The 19237-nt window shown below is 42.4% G+C and overlaps 1 protein-coding gene across 1 annotated transcript in view; it reads right to left on the reverse strand.

The window, feature by feature from the left end:
- Window positions 1-1679: 1679 nt before the first annotated feature.
- PSTPIP2 (proline-serine-threonine phosphatase interacting protein 2) overlaps window positions 1680-19237 on the reverse strand; it is a 74608-nt gene continuing 57050 nt past the window's right edge. Inside the window, exons 7-15 of the mRNA XM_074355154.1 lie at window positions 14387-14485; window positions 13844-13889; window positions 12933-13012; window positions 9796-9894; window positions 8634-8730; window positions 8429-8510; window positions 7299-7333; window positions 6174-6231; window positions 1680-3319 (exon numbers count right to left, since the gene is read on the reverse strand). Of these exons, the coding sequence (XP_074211255.1) occupies window positions 6182-6231; window positions 7299-7333; window positions 8429-8510; window positions 8634-8730; window positions 9796-9894; window positions 12933-13012; window positions 13844-13889; window positions 14387-14485 (588 nt within the window). The 3' untranslated portion in view covers window positions 1680-3319; window positions 6174-6181. The remainder of the gene's footprint in view (window positions 3320-6173; window positions 6232-7298; window positions 7334-8428; window positions 8511-8633; window positions 8731-9795; window positions 9895-12932; window positions 13013-13843; window positions 13890-14386; window positions 14486-19237) is intronic.

Here is a 19237-nt window from a genome sequence, read left to right on the forward strand (position 1 = left end):
GGTCATTTGGGAGGGTCCTCATGCCAGGAGACCAGCAAGCAAAGAAACAAAATGAGTAACTATCTCATCCAGAGCAGGTGATTCCCCTGAGGAAAGGGAGGCTTGTATCTGGAATTCAGGGGATTCACTTGGGTGCCTTTGGTGTGTTGCTATGCCTCGCAGTAAATGTAAATTGGCAACGTCAGCAAACAGGGTCTGATGAGGGCCTGACTACCAGGGGCTAAGACCCCCTTAGGGAGGAGGATCTGGGTCACCCCCACCGGTCAAGCAACCTGGACAAGTAAAAGGCTAGGCAGATGGGAAGGGACTCTAGAATACGTGTGTGTGCATTTGCGAGGGCCGCCATAGCCAAGAGCACAGACTGCGTGCCTTAAACAATAAAAATGAATTTTCCAGAAGTTCTGGAGCCTGGAAGTCCAAGATCAAGGTGCCAGCAGGACCGGTTTCCTCTGAGGCCTCTCTCCTTGGCTTGCAGATGCCCACCGTCTGGCTGTCTCTTTACACAGCCGTCCCTTTGTGCACGCTCTCTGGTGGTGTCTCTTCTGCTTCCTATGAGGACACCAATCAGACTGAGTCAGGGCCCCACCCCAGTGGCCTTACTTCAACTTCATTACCTTTTAAAGGCTCTGTCTCCAAAGCAGTCACGTTCTGATGGACCAAGGGCTGGGCCTTGAACATATGAACTTGCGGGGACACAATTCACTCCAGAACAGGTGGTAGAGGAGGGGGATTATAAACATCAATTATGGACCCAGGAGCATCTGTAGCAGCGGGGCCCAGAGCTCCTCCTGCTGAACTTCCTGGTGTGTGTGTGTGTGTGTGTGTGTGTGTGTGTTTGTGTGTGTGTGTGTGTGTGTTGGAAACTGGGACTTGTAGTGGCGGTCACAGGGTGGAGGAAGGTGCATGTGGGGCACAGGGTCCTGAGCTGCACGGGGTCAGCACTGCCAGCGCCCCATCCACACCCCCTCGGTACCATCGCTTCCTCACACACCAGCCCAACTTCCAACTGCCAGGACCCGCGTCCCTACCTGAGGACCCTCGGGCTGCTGGACCCCCTCTGCCAGCGTTCACGGCAACCAGAAGCATCAGGGAACTAAAGCTCCTAGAAGCAGCCCTCTACCCACGACTGAGGGGGCCTGGTGAAGAACCACCCCAGCCCCCTCCCGTCTGGGGAAACCATCTGTGAGACGCATCTCCCCTACTGTCTCCCAAGAGTCCCCAGCAGGTCGAAGCTGTTGCCCACAGCGGTTAAGTTGCTTGATAATACATCCTTTTTTGATTTCCTCCCCTTCCCTGTCTCACCTCCCTCCCCCACTTCCATACTGGGACTTTCTGAAATCACCACCCAGAAAAAAGAGGTCTGGGGATATGGTGGGGACCCTGCTTTCATGATGACTACGGTCTATGAGGGAAGGAGTAAACCCTGTAACAGCAAGAACAATGTGAGAGGTGGGGAAAGCTACAGCAGTGGGACCCAAGCAAGTCTGGAGGCAGGGAAGGTGCCTCCCCGAGGAAGTGACCTTGCATCTGGCCCCAGTAGGAAGTGGTATGACACCAGTCTCCACCTGGCCCCCCTGACCTGCAACTGCCCTTCTGTGGTGTAATGATGACAAATGTGACTAGGGGTCACATAGAGCTTGGAAGAGAGATACAACTAACACAAAAATGCAAAATACATCCCAAATCACCAAGAACTTTTATTTTACTTCATATCAAACTGGAAAGGCAATAAAATAAACATATTTTCAATTCTTAAAACACTTTTACATTAGTTACACTGACCAACAGAGAGAAAGCTGAAATCCCTGAGGAATTGCTAACAATAAATAAAATACTTAAGAATACGATGTCCTGAGCTCACAGGAAAATTTCCTGAGCCTGTTCAATTTGGGGAAGTCAATGGCCCTTTGCAAACTTCAGTTTCTCAAAAGGATACCCAACTGACGCAAGTTTCCCATCATGACAAGAAATTACCTCTTTCAGCAGCATCTTAACATGAAAAGGGGGAAATAATCAATCTTCCTTCACTCAACTTGTCAATAGTTCCGGGAAAGCTACTGCACAGAGCAGAAAAGGAAACAATTTGTTCTTTGTGGTACCAGAATTTTACAATATCCCAAATCAATGCCAGCGCTATTTTAACTTGTCATTAACTAAAATGTACCATTCGTCAGTGTGCGAACGTTAGATGAAGGTGCATAATCTCGCTGCTGTTTGTGGGTGACCAAAGGAGGGCTCAAATATTTGTGAAAGGGTAAGATTGACACTTTGAAAATCCCAGGATCTAGCAAGGAAAAGACTCTCTGTGAAGACCCAGGACTGAGTACTGGCTTTGTTAAATCTAAAATTCTTTTCAGGAATAGTCAAAATACCACATATCATTGATTCTAAGATGCAATCCCCCCCCCGCCACACACACTTTATCATCTCAAATTCAAATGGGCTTGGCCATTAATGATCACAGCGTCAACTCCCCCACTGCCTTTCTCAGTGGCGTATAAAGTAATGACATGTTTTACAATCAATGGCTTCTCAGATTAAATTAAATACGATGCCCTGTGGTTCAGTACACACAGTGAGCCATATAAAAATAAATCTGACATTCACATCCTGGTGATTTTCCCAATCGAAAAGATGCTGGCAGAAACATTTGGCGTCTTAAATTTCACCACGAGCATCCCAGCCTCAGGAGGGGTTAGAAAGATGGTGATGTGGGAGGAGCTTGCACCTGACTTCTGCTTCTGTCCCTAATCAGCTGGGAGAGCAGTGAGGAAACTGATTTCACACTCAGGGCCTCCTTTCTTCGTCTGCAAAATGAGAAAGTGCAATCGGATGGCTTCTAAGTCTTCCAGCCAAAAAGGAAGGTTTTAAATCTTAAATTCTAAATCTTGCACCACTGAGAGTGTGTGTCACTGTGGAAATTCCATAGCCATGTTGCCCCCAAAGGCAAAGGAGCTTCCTGAGCAGGTTGATGGCTCAGACTTCTCTGCAGCCATCCCTGCTCCCACCCCAAGAGTCAAGGCTTCAAATTCAGAGTTTCCTGAATCGAGCAGAAAACACAATTCATTCACAACTTTAGTAACTTGATTGGGAAAGGATAATTCTTTGGTCTGGGGCAATTTATAAACTTCTTTTAAAAACTGCAGAACTCTAGCAGGTTAAGTTGAACTAAATGTCTACCATAAATTTAAAATATTGAAAAATTATAGCAGGGGTTCACTTCAAAGTCTTCACGATTGACATAATTCCTACAGATTCTGCTGCTTTGAGTGCCTCCTTCAGTGCCACAGAAGCACCAGCCAAAAAAAAGCTTCGTTTTCTGAAAGACAAAAACAAAGAGATTTCATTTGTATTAACTATTCATGTCAGCATTGAGATTTTATCCATAATCTCAATGTAATAATAATGTATAATAATAATGTGTTTGGCCAAGGAAAACAAATGGTGAGAAATGAGCAGGCATTCCAAGTGATAAAAAAATGGAATGTTAATAAGAGCATCACTTAATTGTAAATAATACATATATTTATACTTTATGATACGTGTATTTTTAATTAAAAATATAACCTGTTTTTGCCTAAACATGTCAGAATTAAAAATAGGAAAAGCAGCTAAAATCAACAACTGTAGAAAAAAATCACAAATTCCTAAAGCTTCATATTTCAATTTCAATTCCAAAGGTTCATCTAAACTATTTAAAATGTTATGACAAGTCACTTAACTAAGTGATCAATGAAGGTAGACTCCCTCTTTAAAATTCTCTTAAATTCAGTCAATTATACATGTTGGATTTCTATTTCTTCAGCTGGCACAGACACTAATGAGCCCCAGTGAAATGATCTAACTTAAATAAGTTGGTATTAGCATCTTGCATTCAAACAGCAGATTCTTGGGCTCTGAGGAACTACAGTTGTTGGGTCAAATGCTATTATTAAGCAACTGGAATATATGCTTTATCCAAATAGGTGAGGGAGGGAAGGACAGAAGGAAGGAGAGAGGAAAGGAGGGAGGGAAAGAAAGGAGGAAAGGAGAGGGGGAGGAGAGACAGAAAGAAAGGAAGGCTTGGGAAGAAAGGAAGGAAGAGAAAGAAAGAGAGAAAGAAAGGGAGGTAAAAAACAAAAGAAACTTGGAGCTGCTGATGCCCTGCCACACAGCCATCACTACTTGGTGTCCTAGACAGCAGGTGTCACCTTAGAATGCCAAGTCACTGATAGCCCTCGTTCCTGCTCTGCCTTTAAAATGGGCCAGGCCTCTTTCCATGAGAAAGAGAGAGGTTTATGAAATGAAGAAATGATGATTGGTTGTAAAGTCTACAATTTGTTTGCAGGTCAGAAAGATATATACAGTAAAGGATGAGGTTTTTTATGTCTTCCATATACATCATCAGGAGGGGATAGCTCAGTGGTAGAACGCATGCTCAGCATGCACACGATCCTGGGTTCAATCCCCAGTACCTCCATTAAAAATAAAGAAAGAAATTCAAAAAAAGAAAAATATCCATTATCTTTCACAGTGAAGTTCCTTAAATAGTAAACACATTTCTTAAGCAATTTAAATATTTATGTGTAAATATAAATAATATCGCTTATTTGTCTAATCAAGATAATGATGGCTTCCATCCTAACAGCTTATTGGCCGTAAGTCACAAAGGGGGTGCTTTTAGGGAAGGGAAGACAAGTCATGCATGATGTATCCACTTACAAGCATGTTTCAAGGTAGAGGACACAGAAGGAAGGCCACTGTGGAGCACTGTTGAAACTTGTTTGGTTTCGTAAGTGACAGTAAATGTCGCCAATACCAAACCAGGACGGGTGGGAGAGAGATCTTGGCAGCTCCGTTACTACTCCCTGAACCCACCCCTTCTGTCACTCCCAGGAGCACACCAGGATCAGGAATATGCAAGGGGGTCAACTCTTCAAAACAATTTTTAATTAAAGAAGTCATAAAATTTCATTGTAGACAAATCAGAACACACGGATAAACAAAAAGAAAAATTATTATGTTTAGAAAGATGTCCTTTCAGACATTTTCTGAAAAGTGCTCTTACATGCATGTAACCATCAAACCCCAAGATACGCCTGCTTGGGTTAAAAGTGTTAAAAGAATACTTCGTGAGGGGTTTCATTTAGTAGTGCTGTTTCAGCTTCAGAGACATCCTTTAGGTTGTGAAGACTGATACTGACCTGGGGGCATGTTGCAAGCACCTGCCCGCCAAAGAGGAAAAATTATCTTTGCAGCCACGGTTGGCTGAGTAGTCCTGCTCCAGGAATCCTTATAGTTTTTAAGGGGCAAAACCCACAAAGGGACCAGCAAGACTTCCTAGGCAGGGCCAATGTCTTCCCACTTTTGCGCTTCTGTAAACTGGCTTGCTTCTAGGAAAACAAAACTTACCCCTAGAAGTCCATTGGTTCCCTAAAGCTCACTCCTGTCTAGCCCATTTCTAACACCTCATTTGCATTTACCCTTAGAATTCAATTGGTTCCTGAAAGCTCACTCCTGGTTGGTCCATTTCTAACTCCTCATTTGCATATGATGCAAACTTAATCGAAACCTAACACCCTATAAAAGCCTGTGTAAGTCTACAGACAGGGTCCAGAGCTCGGAGTGTTAACTCCTCTGGGCCCGCGGGCGGAATAAACCTGAGTTCTCCAACCCTCTGAGTGTCATTTGGTCTCTTGATGGTATTCAGGTTTCTGCGACGGTTTCCTAACTAGTTCGGAGCAGTGATAACCTGGTGCTGGATGCCCTCATGTATTTCCAGAGTCTGATATCACCTGCCTCATTTCTGACTTCTTTTTACCTGACTTTTCCCCTTTGGGGAACGAGGGAGAACACTGGAGGCGAAGTTCCTTAAACAGTGAGGAGCAGGTGTATTTGTTTGTGGGTATTGCCTTAAGCGTGGGTGTGTAGTAGCCACGTAAGAGATTCACAAGAGCAAATAGAGTCACAGAATGATGAAGGGAAATATCCTCATTCAAATGGGTCTGGAGTGGTCTCCATCCCCTTTCAGCTGTGGGAGCCAGAGAGGCCGTTCTGCAGGGGCATCCCCCCCGGGGTGCTTGACACAAGGCCTTCTTTGCCTGCAGTGGGATCATAATGAAACTTCATAGACTTCAAAAATACAGTCACTGGTCTAAACGCAACCCGGTTCTGTGATGATTAACGGTTCTTACCATTGGTGTTACTGGTAGATCAAGCTGTAGTTATCAACCAAAGAATAATCAGGATCATCTACAAAGGGCAGAGCACAGAACAACATTAAGCGAACATTTTTCACAGTAAGATCTTAGCCTTTTTCAAATCAAGGCATTCCACTCAAGAGTCTGGTGACTGCCCTTCTGTAAGAAGAAAAAATGTCTGGCACCAAAACCTACAAATAATAGTCAAAACTACAAGCCAGAAAACACAGTGGAAATCCCTACTACGATTTCTTTGCCCTTTTTCATCCACGCCTGGATAGCAGTACCTACAGTAAAATCATCTTCAAACCTGGACAAAAATAATTCCCACAATATCAAGTGGTAATTATAAGGCCACAAGAAGTAAATTAACTTAAATCCTTGTATGGTTCAAAGATGTAATTTCAGCCACTAAATTTTTTTTCAGTCACCAAATGTTTGCTCAGATGCTAAATGCAGCCTAAAATGTCTTGTCCCTCGAGCATACATAGATCGATCTTTCTTCTATTCAAATAATAGGCATTTGTTGAGCTCCTACTGTGTGCCTGGTACTGTGTTAGGTTTTGTGACTGATTCAGAGGAAAAAAAAAAAGCTACCTGCCCTCAAGGATCTTGCAATTATCCAGGGAATACGAACTAACAAAAAGTACTAAATGTGTGGTTCTCTGAGTAGTATTGTAGGAGTTCAGAGGAAAAAAGGGACCAGGGTGATTAGCAAAAGATCCAACTATGGGCTGCGTATAAAATATGTAATACCAGATTACATGTTTTTAGACATCTTCTATAAATTGTATTTCCGTGTCATCCAGAGGAAACTGTATTTTAGTTTTGCTCATTCTCATGAGCCAAGTTGATCTTGGCTCTCTTAAGTAAGAGTGTCTTATAATAAGTTTCTTTTGGTATTTGAGTAACTGAGTTCTCTTGGATAAGCTGTGAAATAGACCACCAATTATCAAAGTCCACTCTGTGACAAACAGTGTCATAGTCTCGAATATAGGTTCATTCTCTTGAAAATTTGATTTTATTCATTGCTTTCTTTCCCTTTATTTAGAAATTCTAGCTACTCAACCTGAAAGAAACCTGACCGAAGATGTCACACGGTCTTTCTAGGTGGCATACCTGGGATAGTTTTAGGAACCGGGAGAGGTCCTCTCCTGTAAGAAATGAAAACCAAAGTCTTTCAGATAAGCTTTTATAATTTTTCTATGTTTCTTCTTCACTCTATAAGCATACTGCCCTCTAATCTGGTTTCTGCTCTGGAGGGTCAAGAAAAATTCAGATGAAGCAAAAACTCTGCAGCACTGACCTCCTGCATCTGGGCGCAGACACTATGTGATGCCAGAGGGTAGGATGCCCAGAGCCCTGCCCTGCAGCCCAGACCGGCAGGGTGAAAACCTCAGCTGGGTGGGCAAGAGTTCCTCTTGGCTTCGTACAGCAGCATCTTCACGTGCACAATGGGCCGTCAAACAGCTCTAACCTGCTGCGAGGACTACAGGAACTCATTCATAGTAACTGCTCTGAATGGCACTTGGCATTCTTCAACCCTGAGGATGGACGTGCACTCCTCCATCAAACATTCCCTTATATTTTTAAAATCTGGACTGAAAATTTACAAGCTTAGACTTCAAGGTGGCTGTATGTGAAACGGAAGTTTCTCTTCTCTCAAAATCCTTTATATCAGGGGCAGCAGACCTTTTCTGTGAAGGGCTAGATGGCAAATGATTTCGGCTCTGCTGGTATGGCCACGGTACTGAACTCCAGCAGGAGAGCGGCCACAGGCAGGATGGAGACAGAGGGCAGTCAGGTTCTAACAAAGCTCTGTGTGTGAACACTGATGTTGGAATTTCATATCATTTTCACAGGTCACAAAATAGTATCCTTTCCATCTTTTCAACCACTTAAAAATGTAAAAATTAACTCACAGGCCCTCCAAAACAGGCAGGTCAGATTTGGATCACTGGGGACAGTTTGCCAGCTAACTCCTGCTTTCCCCAGGCTACAAGAAAGGTCCAGGATTCGTACACGAGTGACAGTGATCACACACAAGCATGGCAGAGTCCTCCTTGAACTCTGATGAGTCAAATCCATGTAACATTTGTCCTAAAAATGCTATTTCCAAAAGCCCAGCAGCCTGGCTAAGCAAATGCAGTGGTAGATGTGGTCCAATTGTAATACGGACGTTGGAACACTAATAATACAAGGCTTTATTAAAAGTACTTTGCTTCAGGTGAAAGAAAGCTGGATATTACCTTGCCAAGTTAGGCCCCGTGGACTTTCCTGGTGGGGCTGCACTCTTCTGGGGGGAGTAGAAGTTCTCATACATGACGGGTGCTAGGGGGACCAGCAAGACACACAACATTAAGAGGCTGATGGCTTCCATTCTCGATGACACGTGACAAGAAGGACTACTAGATTTGTTCAGATAACCCCCTCCCCCGCCCCTGCGCCATTCACCTGGTGGAGTCTGTCCAGTTTTGCGTTGATTCACGAAGTACTCAATGTCCTTCTCAATGCTGCACATTTCTAAACTCTTACGGACTTCTTCATACATCTAACGAGGAGAAGACAGATCAAGGTAGAGGTGTGTCCATCACAATGGCGCACGGCTTATTCAAATAGGAGGTTTCACGAATGACTGACTGTTTTACAAACTTTGTTTTGAAAAGGAAAAAGATATTCCCAAGTCCTGGGCTCAGATAAAAAGATTTCTCAAATCAACATCTGCTATTAAATTTTTTTTAAAGATGACAAAAAATGTATCTTTGTAGCAGCACAAAAGCCTAGGAAAGATTTTTTAAAATATTTATTTGTTTGTTTGTTTATTTCCACCCTCCCCTATAACATGGGGCACTGGGGATTGAACCCAGGACCTCTTGCACACCAAGCACATGCTTTACCCTGAGCTAAAACCCCCTGACCCCAAAAGGTTTTTTTGGTTTTGTCTAATACTGATGGGACAAAGAAAATAGATACCAAATCCCATGGCCAGCTCCACAGACAAAAGCAAAGACAATTGGAGAAAAGTTCTTCCAGTCAGTCCTACTTGTTTTCTGGATGTTTAATTATTCTTCTAAAGTGAATGTCCCGTCTAAGGGAGGCTGGCTATTTCTTAGGAAAGAAGGTTGTGATAATGTAATTCTCATCCCTCCGACACCTGGGAAACCCATGACAATTTCTGTGCACAAGTTAAGCCTGGATAATGACCCTGGAACACTGCTGGAGCCCTGGAGTGACCATGAGCCTGGACATGGCTCAGCCTGCTAGTACTTGGTGCTGTCCCCGAGTGACCCCACTCCGGACTGGAGCATTCTCTGGGACTCACATGCATGTTGGAAAGTCTCAGTTTTCCATAAATTAAGCTGCATTTGGGTCTCCCTTCTCTGCTCTCCTGCCCTAACTCTGAATTTCTTAGAGAAAAAGTCATGGTGGTAAAGTAGACCCAGGAGTCAGGCAGATTAGGTATTTATCTGGGATCACATTCACCGTGTGGACTTCAGCAAGTCACTGTACTTATCTGGGCCTCAAATGATGGGGGTGAACTAATGAACGTCTGTGGTTCCTTCCACTCTAATGAATCCAATAGGCAGAGCATCCTCCGTGGATGCCTCTGACTTACATCATCGCTTGTGACACATTGTTGTGACAGCTGATTTACATGTAACCACAGTGCATTCCGAAAGAAGTTTATTCGTTCACATTCTTGAGCCTCGAACACCTAGAAAAACATAACTACATGTACATATAGAATAGATAAACAAGATTATACTGTATAGCACAGGGAAATATATACAAGATCTTGTGGTAGCTCACAGCGAAAAAAATGTGACAATGAATATACGTATGTTCATGTATAACTGAAAAATTGTGCTCTACACTGGAAATTGACACAACATTGTAAAATGACTATAACTCAACAAAAAAAGTTTTAAAAAATAGAGAAAAAAGTAACTACATGTACATACATATGCAGAGAAAGGGGCCTTCTGTCTAGACTGGCTATGACTTAAGAAACAGTGTCAACCTTGAATTATCTGCAAGCTTATTGTCACATTTAGTGTACTTCCCACCCGCCACCACTGAGCTCATAAACTCTTACCTCAGGTAAAAGAAGGCAAATGGATTCTAAAATCGGATGAACACAAATAGGTTTGGACATAGTTCAGAAGGGAAGAGGTCATGGTGACCCCAGACACCAATGCTCTAACCTGAGCTCCAGCTCACATTTCCAGCTGCCTCATGGGCACCTGCACCGGGACCGCCTGCCAGAGCCTCAGATTCAGAAAATTGCCCTCCCTCTCACCCCATCCCTGGAATAAGTGAATTCAACCGGCGAGATGCTCATAACTGTTGAAGCGAGTTACTGAGCACATGGGGATCCTTGCCCTTTTCTTTATTCTTGTGTATGCCTGAAATTTTCCTTGATAAAAGTTTTTTAAAAAGTCACTGCCTGAACAGTAGTTTTTTGGATATACACAAATATCAATGTATGGAAAACCAAGCTATTCTATAAAGTGGATTTTACACTACTCAAGAGTGGATGTTATAATATAATGCCATCTGCAGCAACATGGATGGACCTGGAGAATGTCATTCTAAGTGAAGTAAGCCAGAAAGAGAAAGAAAAATACCATATGGTATCACTCATATGTGGAATCTAAAAAAAAAAAAAAAAAAAAAAAAAAGACAAACTTATTTACAAAACAGAAGCAGACTCACAGACATAGAAAACAAACATGTTTACCAAAGCGGGTAGAAGGTGGGAAGGGATAAATTGGGAATTCGAGATGTACAGATACTAACTACTATACATAAAATAGATAAACAGTAAGTTTATACTGTATAAACTATATTTAATATCTTGAAGTAACTTGTAGTAACATATGTTTCTATACGACTGAAGCACTGTGCTGTACACCAGAAATTGACACAACATTGTAAACTGACTCTACTTCAATAAAAATATTTTTTAAAAAAGAGTGGACATTATATGTTAATGTATTTTTTAACATTGACCATAATATTAGTACACTTTGTTTTATTTTTATTTTATTTTTATTTTATTTTTGGAAGGTAATTAGGTTTATTTGTTTATTTAATGGAGGTACTGAGGATTGAGCCCAGGATCTCGTGCATGCTAAGCACGTGCCCTACCACTGGGTTATACCCACCCCCATTATGCTTTAAAACTTTTTATAATGTTAAAACTTCAAACATAAACACAAGTAGAGAGGGTAACACAATGAATCCCCATGTACCCATCACCAGCTTAAACACTTAACTCACAACTGATTCTGTTTTACTTGCATCCCTACCAACTCCCCTACTCCCTGGAATATTTTGCAGCAAATACATTGTTTCACCAGTAAATATTTTAGTATTCATATGTAGTACATACATACTAAAACATATCTTATTTTCATTATAGAATATTTCACATGGGCAGAATCTTCAAAGTGATACAATGAAGACCCACGTACCAATCACCCAGCTTCGTCAAAACTTTGGGCATATTTGTTTCAGATTCTGTTAAAGCCTCTGGGTGCTGTCCCCAAGCTCTGTCACCTTCTCCTCCCCCAGAGATAACCATTACCCTAAACTTTATCATTCTTATGAGATTTTTACAGTCTGTATGTATCCGTAAGATGCATGTGACCCTGTTTTGCATGTTTCCAAACCATTTAAAAATGGCCTTATCTCAGGCTTTTCCAGGGGATCGTAAAGCAGAAAAGAGTGATATTAGAAGGATAGGAAGGAACCCAGAGTCCCAGACACTAAAGACAGGTCCGATAAGACTAGAAACTGCCAAGGTACTGGACCTCACACCCAGGGGACCACTGGTTCCTCTGGGAGAGCGGCTGCAGGGGAGCAGACCCCAGACACAGTGGCTGAGCCGGACAGGGCAGCAAGGATGCAGAGAGAACTCCCTCTGGAGGCCTGGCTGTGAAGAGGAGAAGGCGGAAGCAGCAGTGGTGGCTTTCAAGCAGGAGGAGCTGAGGCTGTGCGAATGACAACAGAAGTCCATGGGAAAGGGAGCAGTGCCCGAGCGGGCGGGGAAAGCCTGCTAGCCGGGACCCGAGCCCAGCAGTGGGGGAGCAGCCCTCCCCCACTACAACAGGAGGAAGGAGGTGGAGAGGCGTGCAGATCAGTGGTCCTCAAGCTTGAATTCGAATGAGAGTCACCCGCAGGGTTTATTAACAGAGACTGCCGGGCCCACGCCCGGAGTTTCTGATTCTAGAAGCTTGGAGTTGGTCTGAGAATCTGCATCTCTAACAAGTTCCCAAGTGATGCTGATGCTACGGGTCCTGGGATCTCCCTTTGAGAACCACTGGTAAGAAAAGGTGTAGACAGGGTGACAGAAATGTGAGGAAATTTCCAGGTTGTGCCTTTACTTTCTGGGAAATTGTAAGCGAGGCATGTGCTGAAAATGAGAGGGGCAGCGGTGAAGTGAAAGCTGTGAGTAAAAAGCTCTCCAGCCGCTCTCTGGCTGTCCGCATTCTCCTCATCTCAGAGCGAGTACAGGTGAGGCTCTCACAGGTCATTCCTTAACCAGCTGGCAGCTGATTCAAGCTGCTTCAGGCCTGCACTCACCAAACATCAGGGGAGGCCTTGCGTGGGACAGCACAGTCAGGATGGGGAAGAAGCAGAAAGATGAGGTTTGGGGGAAAACGTTCCACTTCCTTCCACCCTCCACTCAAGTTCCAGAATTCTCTTTTGCCCGCAAGCAGTTCTACAAAAGCAGGGGGTTCTGGGTACCTCGCAGGCCTTGATGTGCTCGCTCTGCCACTCTTCTCGGACCTTATCCAGCGCGTTGATGTGCAGCATGTACGCCTTGTCTGCAGTGGAGGGGAGGGGGCTGGGTTTAGAAACTAGATGGGATGGGGTGGGGGGGGGCTCGCAGACCTACCCCCAGGCCCCTCCCAGAAGGCAAACGAGGCTTCTGGGAGCTCTGAGCGCTGGAAGGTCATAATTACATCTCACCCTCATCATATCTTTGTGAAACAAAAGCAAAGGTGGGCATCAGTTTCTTTTTAAAGAAAATTTCTTTTTAACGAAAAGCCAAGCAACCAGCAAGAAATGCTCCAAGGAAAGAGAAGTGAAAGCTGACAAGGAACTTCAGCCTGGGTTTCCTTCCACCTCTTTGCATTTTCAGGAAAATTATCTAACGAGGGAGGCAGAAAAGTGAACTATCAAGTTATTTCGGTTTTCAGTTTAGAGACTGAAGTGACCACAGTCGTGAGAGGCTTGTCTCCAGCAGGATATTCCAGGAATTAGAGGCCTCTGGTATTTCAAGATTTCAGTGAGGACAAGGCCTCACAACTTGGCTGTTTCTTTCACAACACAGGTGAGTTATCAGGGCTGAAATGGGGTTTTAAGATGGTGTTTCCAATAAATCAGAGTGAGCACCTGATGACATTATAAAGTAGCTGTCACATGACCCCACCCCCTCTTCAATCGCAGGTCAGGCAGCAAGGTTCTAATGTACCCTCCCTTCCCCACTCTCTCTGTCCCTCTGTTCCACCCATCGTCCCTTCCGATACCTCAATCCTACTGTATACCCATATATTCATTATCAGAAGGTTTCTAAAACTGCCTTTCACAGACAGATTTAGGATCACGTAAGCCCCACCACAATCCTCCCCCCTCTGTGGGACCAGCCCCCTCACCTGAGTCTTCCACTGCAGTCTTTGAAGTTGCCAGTTTCACAAAAAGCTGTCAGGACGAAAAAGTACAAGAGGTCGGAAATGCTGGGCCAGGCTTCTAAAGGCGAAGTAGATTTAAAAGCGATGATAATCACTCAATTCGCCTTCTAATCTTACACCATTGGCAAATATCCATCAAGCATCTTGTCCTATATCTTCCTAAAAACTTCGGATTGCTGACCATCTTATATCCAGGTTTTATAATATTAAATTGATAATATATCCAAAGCCTAGCTACAAAGAATAATGAGCTGAGTTTTGAAGAAAGATGAAAACAGAAGAACACTCCCCACCTCTTCTTATCACCCGACTCTCTCCCCCCCATGCCTCTCTAGCTCTTCCCCAATCCTAAAAACAGGACAAGGGTCTTTTCTGGCTCAGAGACTCTAGCAGCCTGAAAGAGGATATTGCCAGGAGTTTGGAGTGCAAGCCCATTTTTATTAAGATAATTAATTGGCTTTAGGTTGATATATGTAAATCTCAGATTTTCCAGGCTCTCCCAGGTACCTTTTCTTGTTGCTTCAGGTTTACCAGATTGGCACTCCGGTGGACAGCCTGCTCTGCGTCATCCTTGTCTCGGCATTTCTGCTCGTAGTTCTTCTTTGCCTGTGTGATTATGAGCCCAGAGAGAACCAAGACAGGTGAGCAGACTGGACCCTGAAGAGCAGCCGCCCCACCTCCAAGCCCAGCAAAGGACAGGACTGCAATCAGTGCAAGACTGTGGGCCCTCAGAGCAGATGCTGATTCTGCTCTAACTTTGGAAGGTCTCTCCAGCCCTTTTCCAAATTACGTATTTAGTGGCAACCTGATCAAGGAAGTAAGAACTCCTACTTGGCAAAAACAAAGTACGTGAGCTTTAAAAATTGACTGAAACAAAAGATGGAATTTCAAATGGGCAAAATCAAATACTTATGTAACTACGAGATGTCACCCAATATTTATGTAACATTCATAACCCTCTGAACTTAGATGCAATCAGTTGGTCCTAATGATTGTAACTATGCGTCGACATTCTAACGCATCTCGTCATAGCACGTGGACAGCGGGAAGGGCATCAGTCCCATCATTTCTGTAGCTTAAGGAGAGTCACGTTCCTTCTTGATTTAAAGAATTCTGTTTTGGCTAATTTAAAAGTAAGCCATGTCTCCCTTGCGCTACCATTACCGCTGGCAGTCTGGAAACAGATCACAAACGACAGTTTAGTGAATCAAATAATTTTCTATTTCAACTATTTTTTCTTTCCTTTTTTTTTTTTTGTTAACACTTTTTTTTTTTCATTTCCACTTAATTTTTTAAGCTTTTTGGGGGGGGTAATTAACTTTATTTATTTAATTTTTTTAAACAGAGGTACTAGGAATTGAACCTAGGATCTTGTACATACTAAACATGAACTCTACCACTAAGCTATACCGCCCCCCCCAAGTTTCAACTATTGAAGCAGAGATTTGTTCAAACAAAGCAAAGCTGTGAATCAGCTGGCTAATCAATAAAAAAGGTAGCTCCCCAAAAAATGCTTGACTAGGAAGGAAGACACCTTTGCAGAGATGGTTCATCCTCATCAAATATCTCATGTGCTTCCCTATATTTCTTGGCATCCCCTGCAATTCAGTTGGGGTTAAACTTTCAATAAACAACCCTATAATTCTCTATGCTACACACACACAGAAATAAAAGTTCATAATTTTTCATAATTACACGCACATAAGATATTCGTGCAACAGTTCCTTTCTTATGCAACAATGTATTATAGACATTTCTCTGTATCACACAGGAAGCCTGTAGCTGAACACTTTTAATGGTTATAAATACACACCCATATGTGTGTGTGTGTGTGTGTGTATGTATATGTATGTGTGTGTGTATATATATATATATATCTCTCATGATTTTCTTAACCAAGTGCCTCTACTGGTGGACATTTATCTCATTTCCCTTTTTTTAATAACATAAAAATACTCTGACTTCTGTTTTGGGTGGTGTGATTCTAGAGGTCACATTCCTAGTGCAATTGTTTGGTAAAACAGTATGTACATGTCAGACTTCCCTTCAAAATGGCTGTACCGATTCATGCTCCAAAAAACACGCATGCGAGGGTATGTGGCTTCATGCTGTCATCAACACCAACACTGACATTGTTTCTAACCTTTTCTGATACCAGAGGTGAGAATGTTGGCATCTTCCTTGTTTATTTGTATTTATTTCATTACTACTAAGGTGTTATACCATTTCTACTTCATTCTCCTACTTTTCCTTTTGAGCATTTTTCATTTTAATTGATTTTTTAAGAGCTCAGTCTATACTAGGAACAAAAACTGGTTATCAATTATATAAGTTACAAATATTTCTCCCCATTTGTCACCTGTCTTGAAATCTTGAGATCTATTTTTTTCTTTTGCTCCAAAGAAGTCTTAAATTTTAGTGTTATCAGTGATCAATTTTTCTCTTTCTTGCATTATTTTAAACATGACATATAAAGCATTTTTTCCACTGTTGCTACATAATTATATTTTCAAAGGTTATACAATTTATGTAACCTCCATTTTTCGGCCACTAAATCATTTATCGTTTTCGTTATAAGTAGTAAACAAAGTTGTGCATTTTGTTTTTCGTATTTTGGATGATTTCCTAAAGATAGAGTCTTAGAATCTTCGCATAACTGGGTATAATCACATTTATGGCTCTGAAAGCATATCACCAAATATTTTTTAAAGGTTATATGGGCTTCAGGGAAGATCGAGCTGATGCATTCTTCCCTGTTCCTCCTCACAAGTACAACTAACCCCCCTGGGCATTCTACATAAAACAAACGCAAGATTTTGAAAGGTGGAGAGAAGGCAGACTGGCTAATGTCCTTGGTCTCAGAGAGCGACCCAGAAGCTAGTTCCCTGGGTTTTCTTTTGGCCTCATATATCACAGACTGAGTGCCAAAGCAGCAGACAAGAAATGCCCGTGGGCAAAAACAAACAAAAAGGGTCCAAATGAAAAACTACCCCCTCTAGCCAAAAGAGCAGAAAGGGGGCAGCCTAGGAGGACAGAAACCTCTACGTTCTACTGCAGACAAACACCACATAAAGAAACTTTGCCCCCCTGCCCACCACACATCCAGCAAAGGTCAAGTCGGGCGTCTAGACCTCCACTCTTACCAAGATATAGCGAGGTGCCCAACTCCTCTGCTGAGGTGGTGTCAGAGAAGGACAATTAGGGGACTGGGACTTTCATTCCCACCAGGAGGGAGCAAAGCCCCAGAGCCAGTGAAGACCATGTGGGGAGCCTGGACTTCCACCCCACCACCTGGCAGTAATGAGGTAGACCCCCTCTCTGCTGCAGTGGTATCAGAGGTGGTCTAACTTTAACCACCTCCATCCAGTAGTAACAAGGCCACACCAACCCTCAGGTGTCCATGGAGGCCAAGGGGGGAACATGGACTTTTACCCTCACACAGCAGTAATGTGGTGATACCTTATTCACCTGCTAGAGTGGTGTCAGAGTAAGCCAGCTAAAACAGGAGTTTTAGATAAAATCCAGAATCTTGCAACATAATACCTAAAATGGCCAAAATCAATTGACTATCACTCATCATACCAAGAACCAGAAGGATCTCAAACTGCATGAAGAAAGACCAGCAAGAGATGTCAACATCAAGATGACAGAGCTATTAGAATTATCTGACAAAGATTTTAAAGCAGCCATTATAAAAATATTCAACAAGCAATTGCAAACACACATGAAACAGATGAAAAAATAGTCCTAGCAAAGAAGTAGAAAAATATCAGCAAAGAAATAGAAGGTATAAACAAGAACCAAACGGAAATTTTAGAACTGAAAAGTACACTAACAGAAGTAACTGAATGGATGGACTTAAGAATGGAAGAGACAGAGGAAAGAATTGGAGAACTAGAAGACAGCACAATGGAAACTACCTAATCTGAAAACCAGAGAGCAAATAGGCTGGGGGAAAAGGAGCAGAGCCTCAAGAACCTTTGCCACCATAACAAAAGATCACATCCTTGGAATCCTAGGAGAGGAGGGAGGGCTGAAAAATACCTGAAGAAATAATGGCTGAAAACTTTCCAAATTTGGCAAATGGTATAAAACTACAGAGTCCAGAAGTCAATCAAATCCCAAACAAGATAAACCCAAAGAAATCCATGACAAGACACAGAGGTGAACTTCTGAGAACTAAAAAAAGAAAATATCTTAAAACAGAAATGACACTTCACTTATAAGAGAAAAATCAACTTGAATTACTCCAGCTTTCTCATCAGAAACTATGGAGGCTACAAGGAAGTGGCACATTCTTCAAGTACTGAGAGAAAACAACTGCCACCACACAATCCTATATCCAGTGAAAATATCCTTTAAGAATTAAGGAGAAATCACTACATTCTCAGATGAAGGGAAATGAAGAGTAGTTATCACTGGCAGACCGACCCTGCCGAATGGTAAAAGAAGTTCTCTAAGCAAAAGAAAATTATAAAAGAAGAAACCTTGGTAAATCAGAAGAAAAAAATAAAACAAAACACACCAGTGGGGAGGGTATAACTCAAGTGGTAGAGAGTGTGCTTAGCATGCTTGTGGTCCTGGGTTCAATGCCCAGTACCTCCCCTAAAAATAAATAAATAAACCTAATTACTATCCCCCTCCAACAACAACAACAAAAAATATATTTCTTAATTTCTAAAAAAAAAAAAAAAAAAAAAAGGTACACACACACAGAAAACAAAACACACCAAGTGAAAAATAGGTAAATGCAATAGTCTTCCTTTCTCCTCTTGAGTTTTCTAACTTATTTTTGACAGTTGAAGCAAAAATCTTAACACTGTTATGGCTCTAAATGTAAGCAGGAGAGATAGCTAGAAAAATTATATTTCAATAAGGCTTTCTCTCCCCCTAGAGTGCTCAAAACATAAAAGGTCTGGGAATAATCATGTATCAACCAACAATATTTCTGCATTATGTTGACATCATTCCCTGCTTATCAATCGCCTTTCCGGTGATCTGCATCAAAGAAAGAAACAGTGCAGAATAGATTGTGGATGCCATCAACACTGGTGGCATTTTCTTTTTGGACGAGGTTACTGGGTATGATGCCATAGTCACAGAATATCATGACGATACTTCTGTACAAAGGTGGAGCCACAGAATTTCCAGTAAGAGTTCATTGTTAACAGATCCATGCAACTTGCCTTAGTTCTGTCTTGTTAAGAATTTTTAAAATAAATTACGGGGCAGTGGGGGTGGGGAGGGTGGGGAGGATATAGCTCAGTGGTAGAGTGCACGCTTAGCATTCATGAGGTCCTGGGCTCAATCCCCAGTACCTCTCTTTAAAAGATAAATAAATAAATAAACCTAAGTACG

This window comes from Camelus bactrianus, chromosome 30 (assembly GCF_048773025.1).
Source record: "Camelus bactrianus isolate YW-2024 breed Bactrian camel chromosome 30, ASM4877302v1, whole genome shotgun sequence".
Taxonomy (NCBI): domain Eukaryota; kingdom Metazoa; phylum Chordata; class Mammalia; order Artiodactyla; family Camelidae; genus Camelus; species Camelus bactrianus.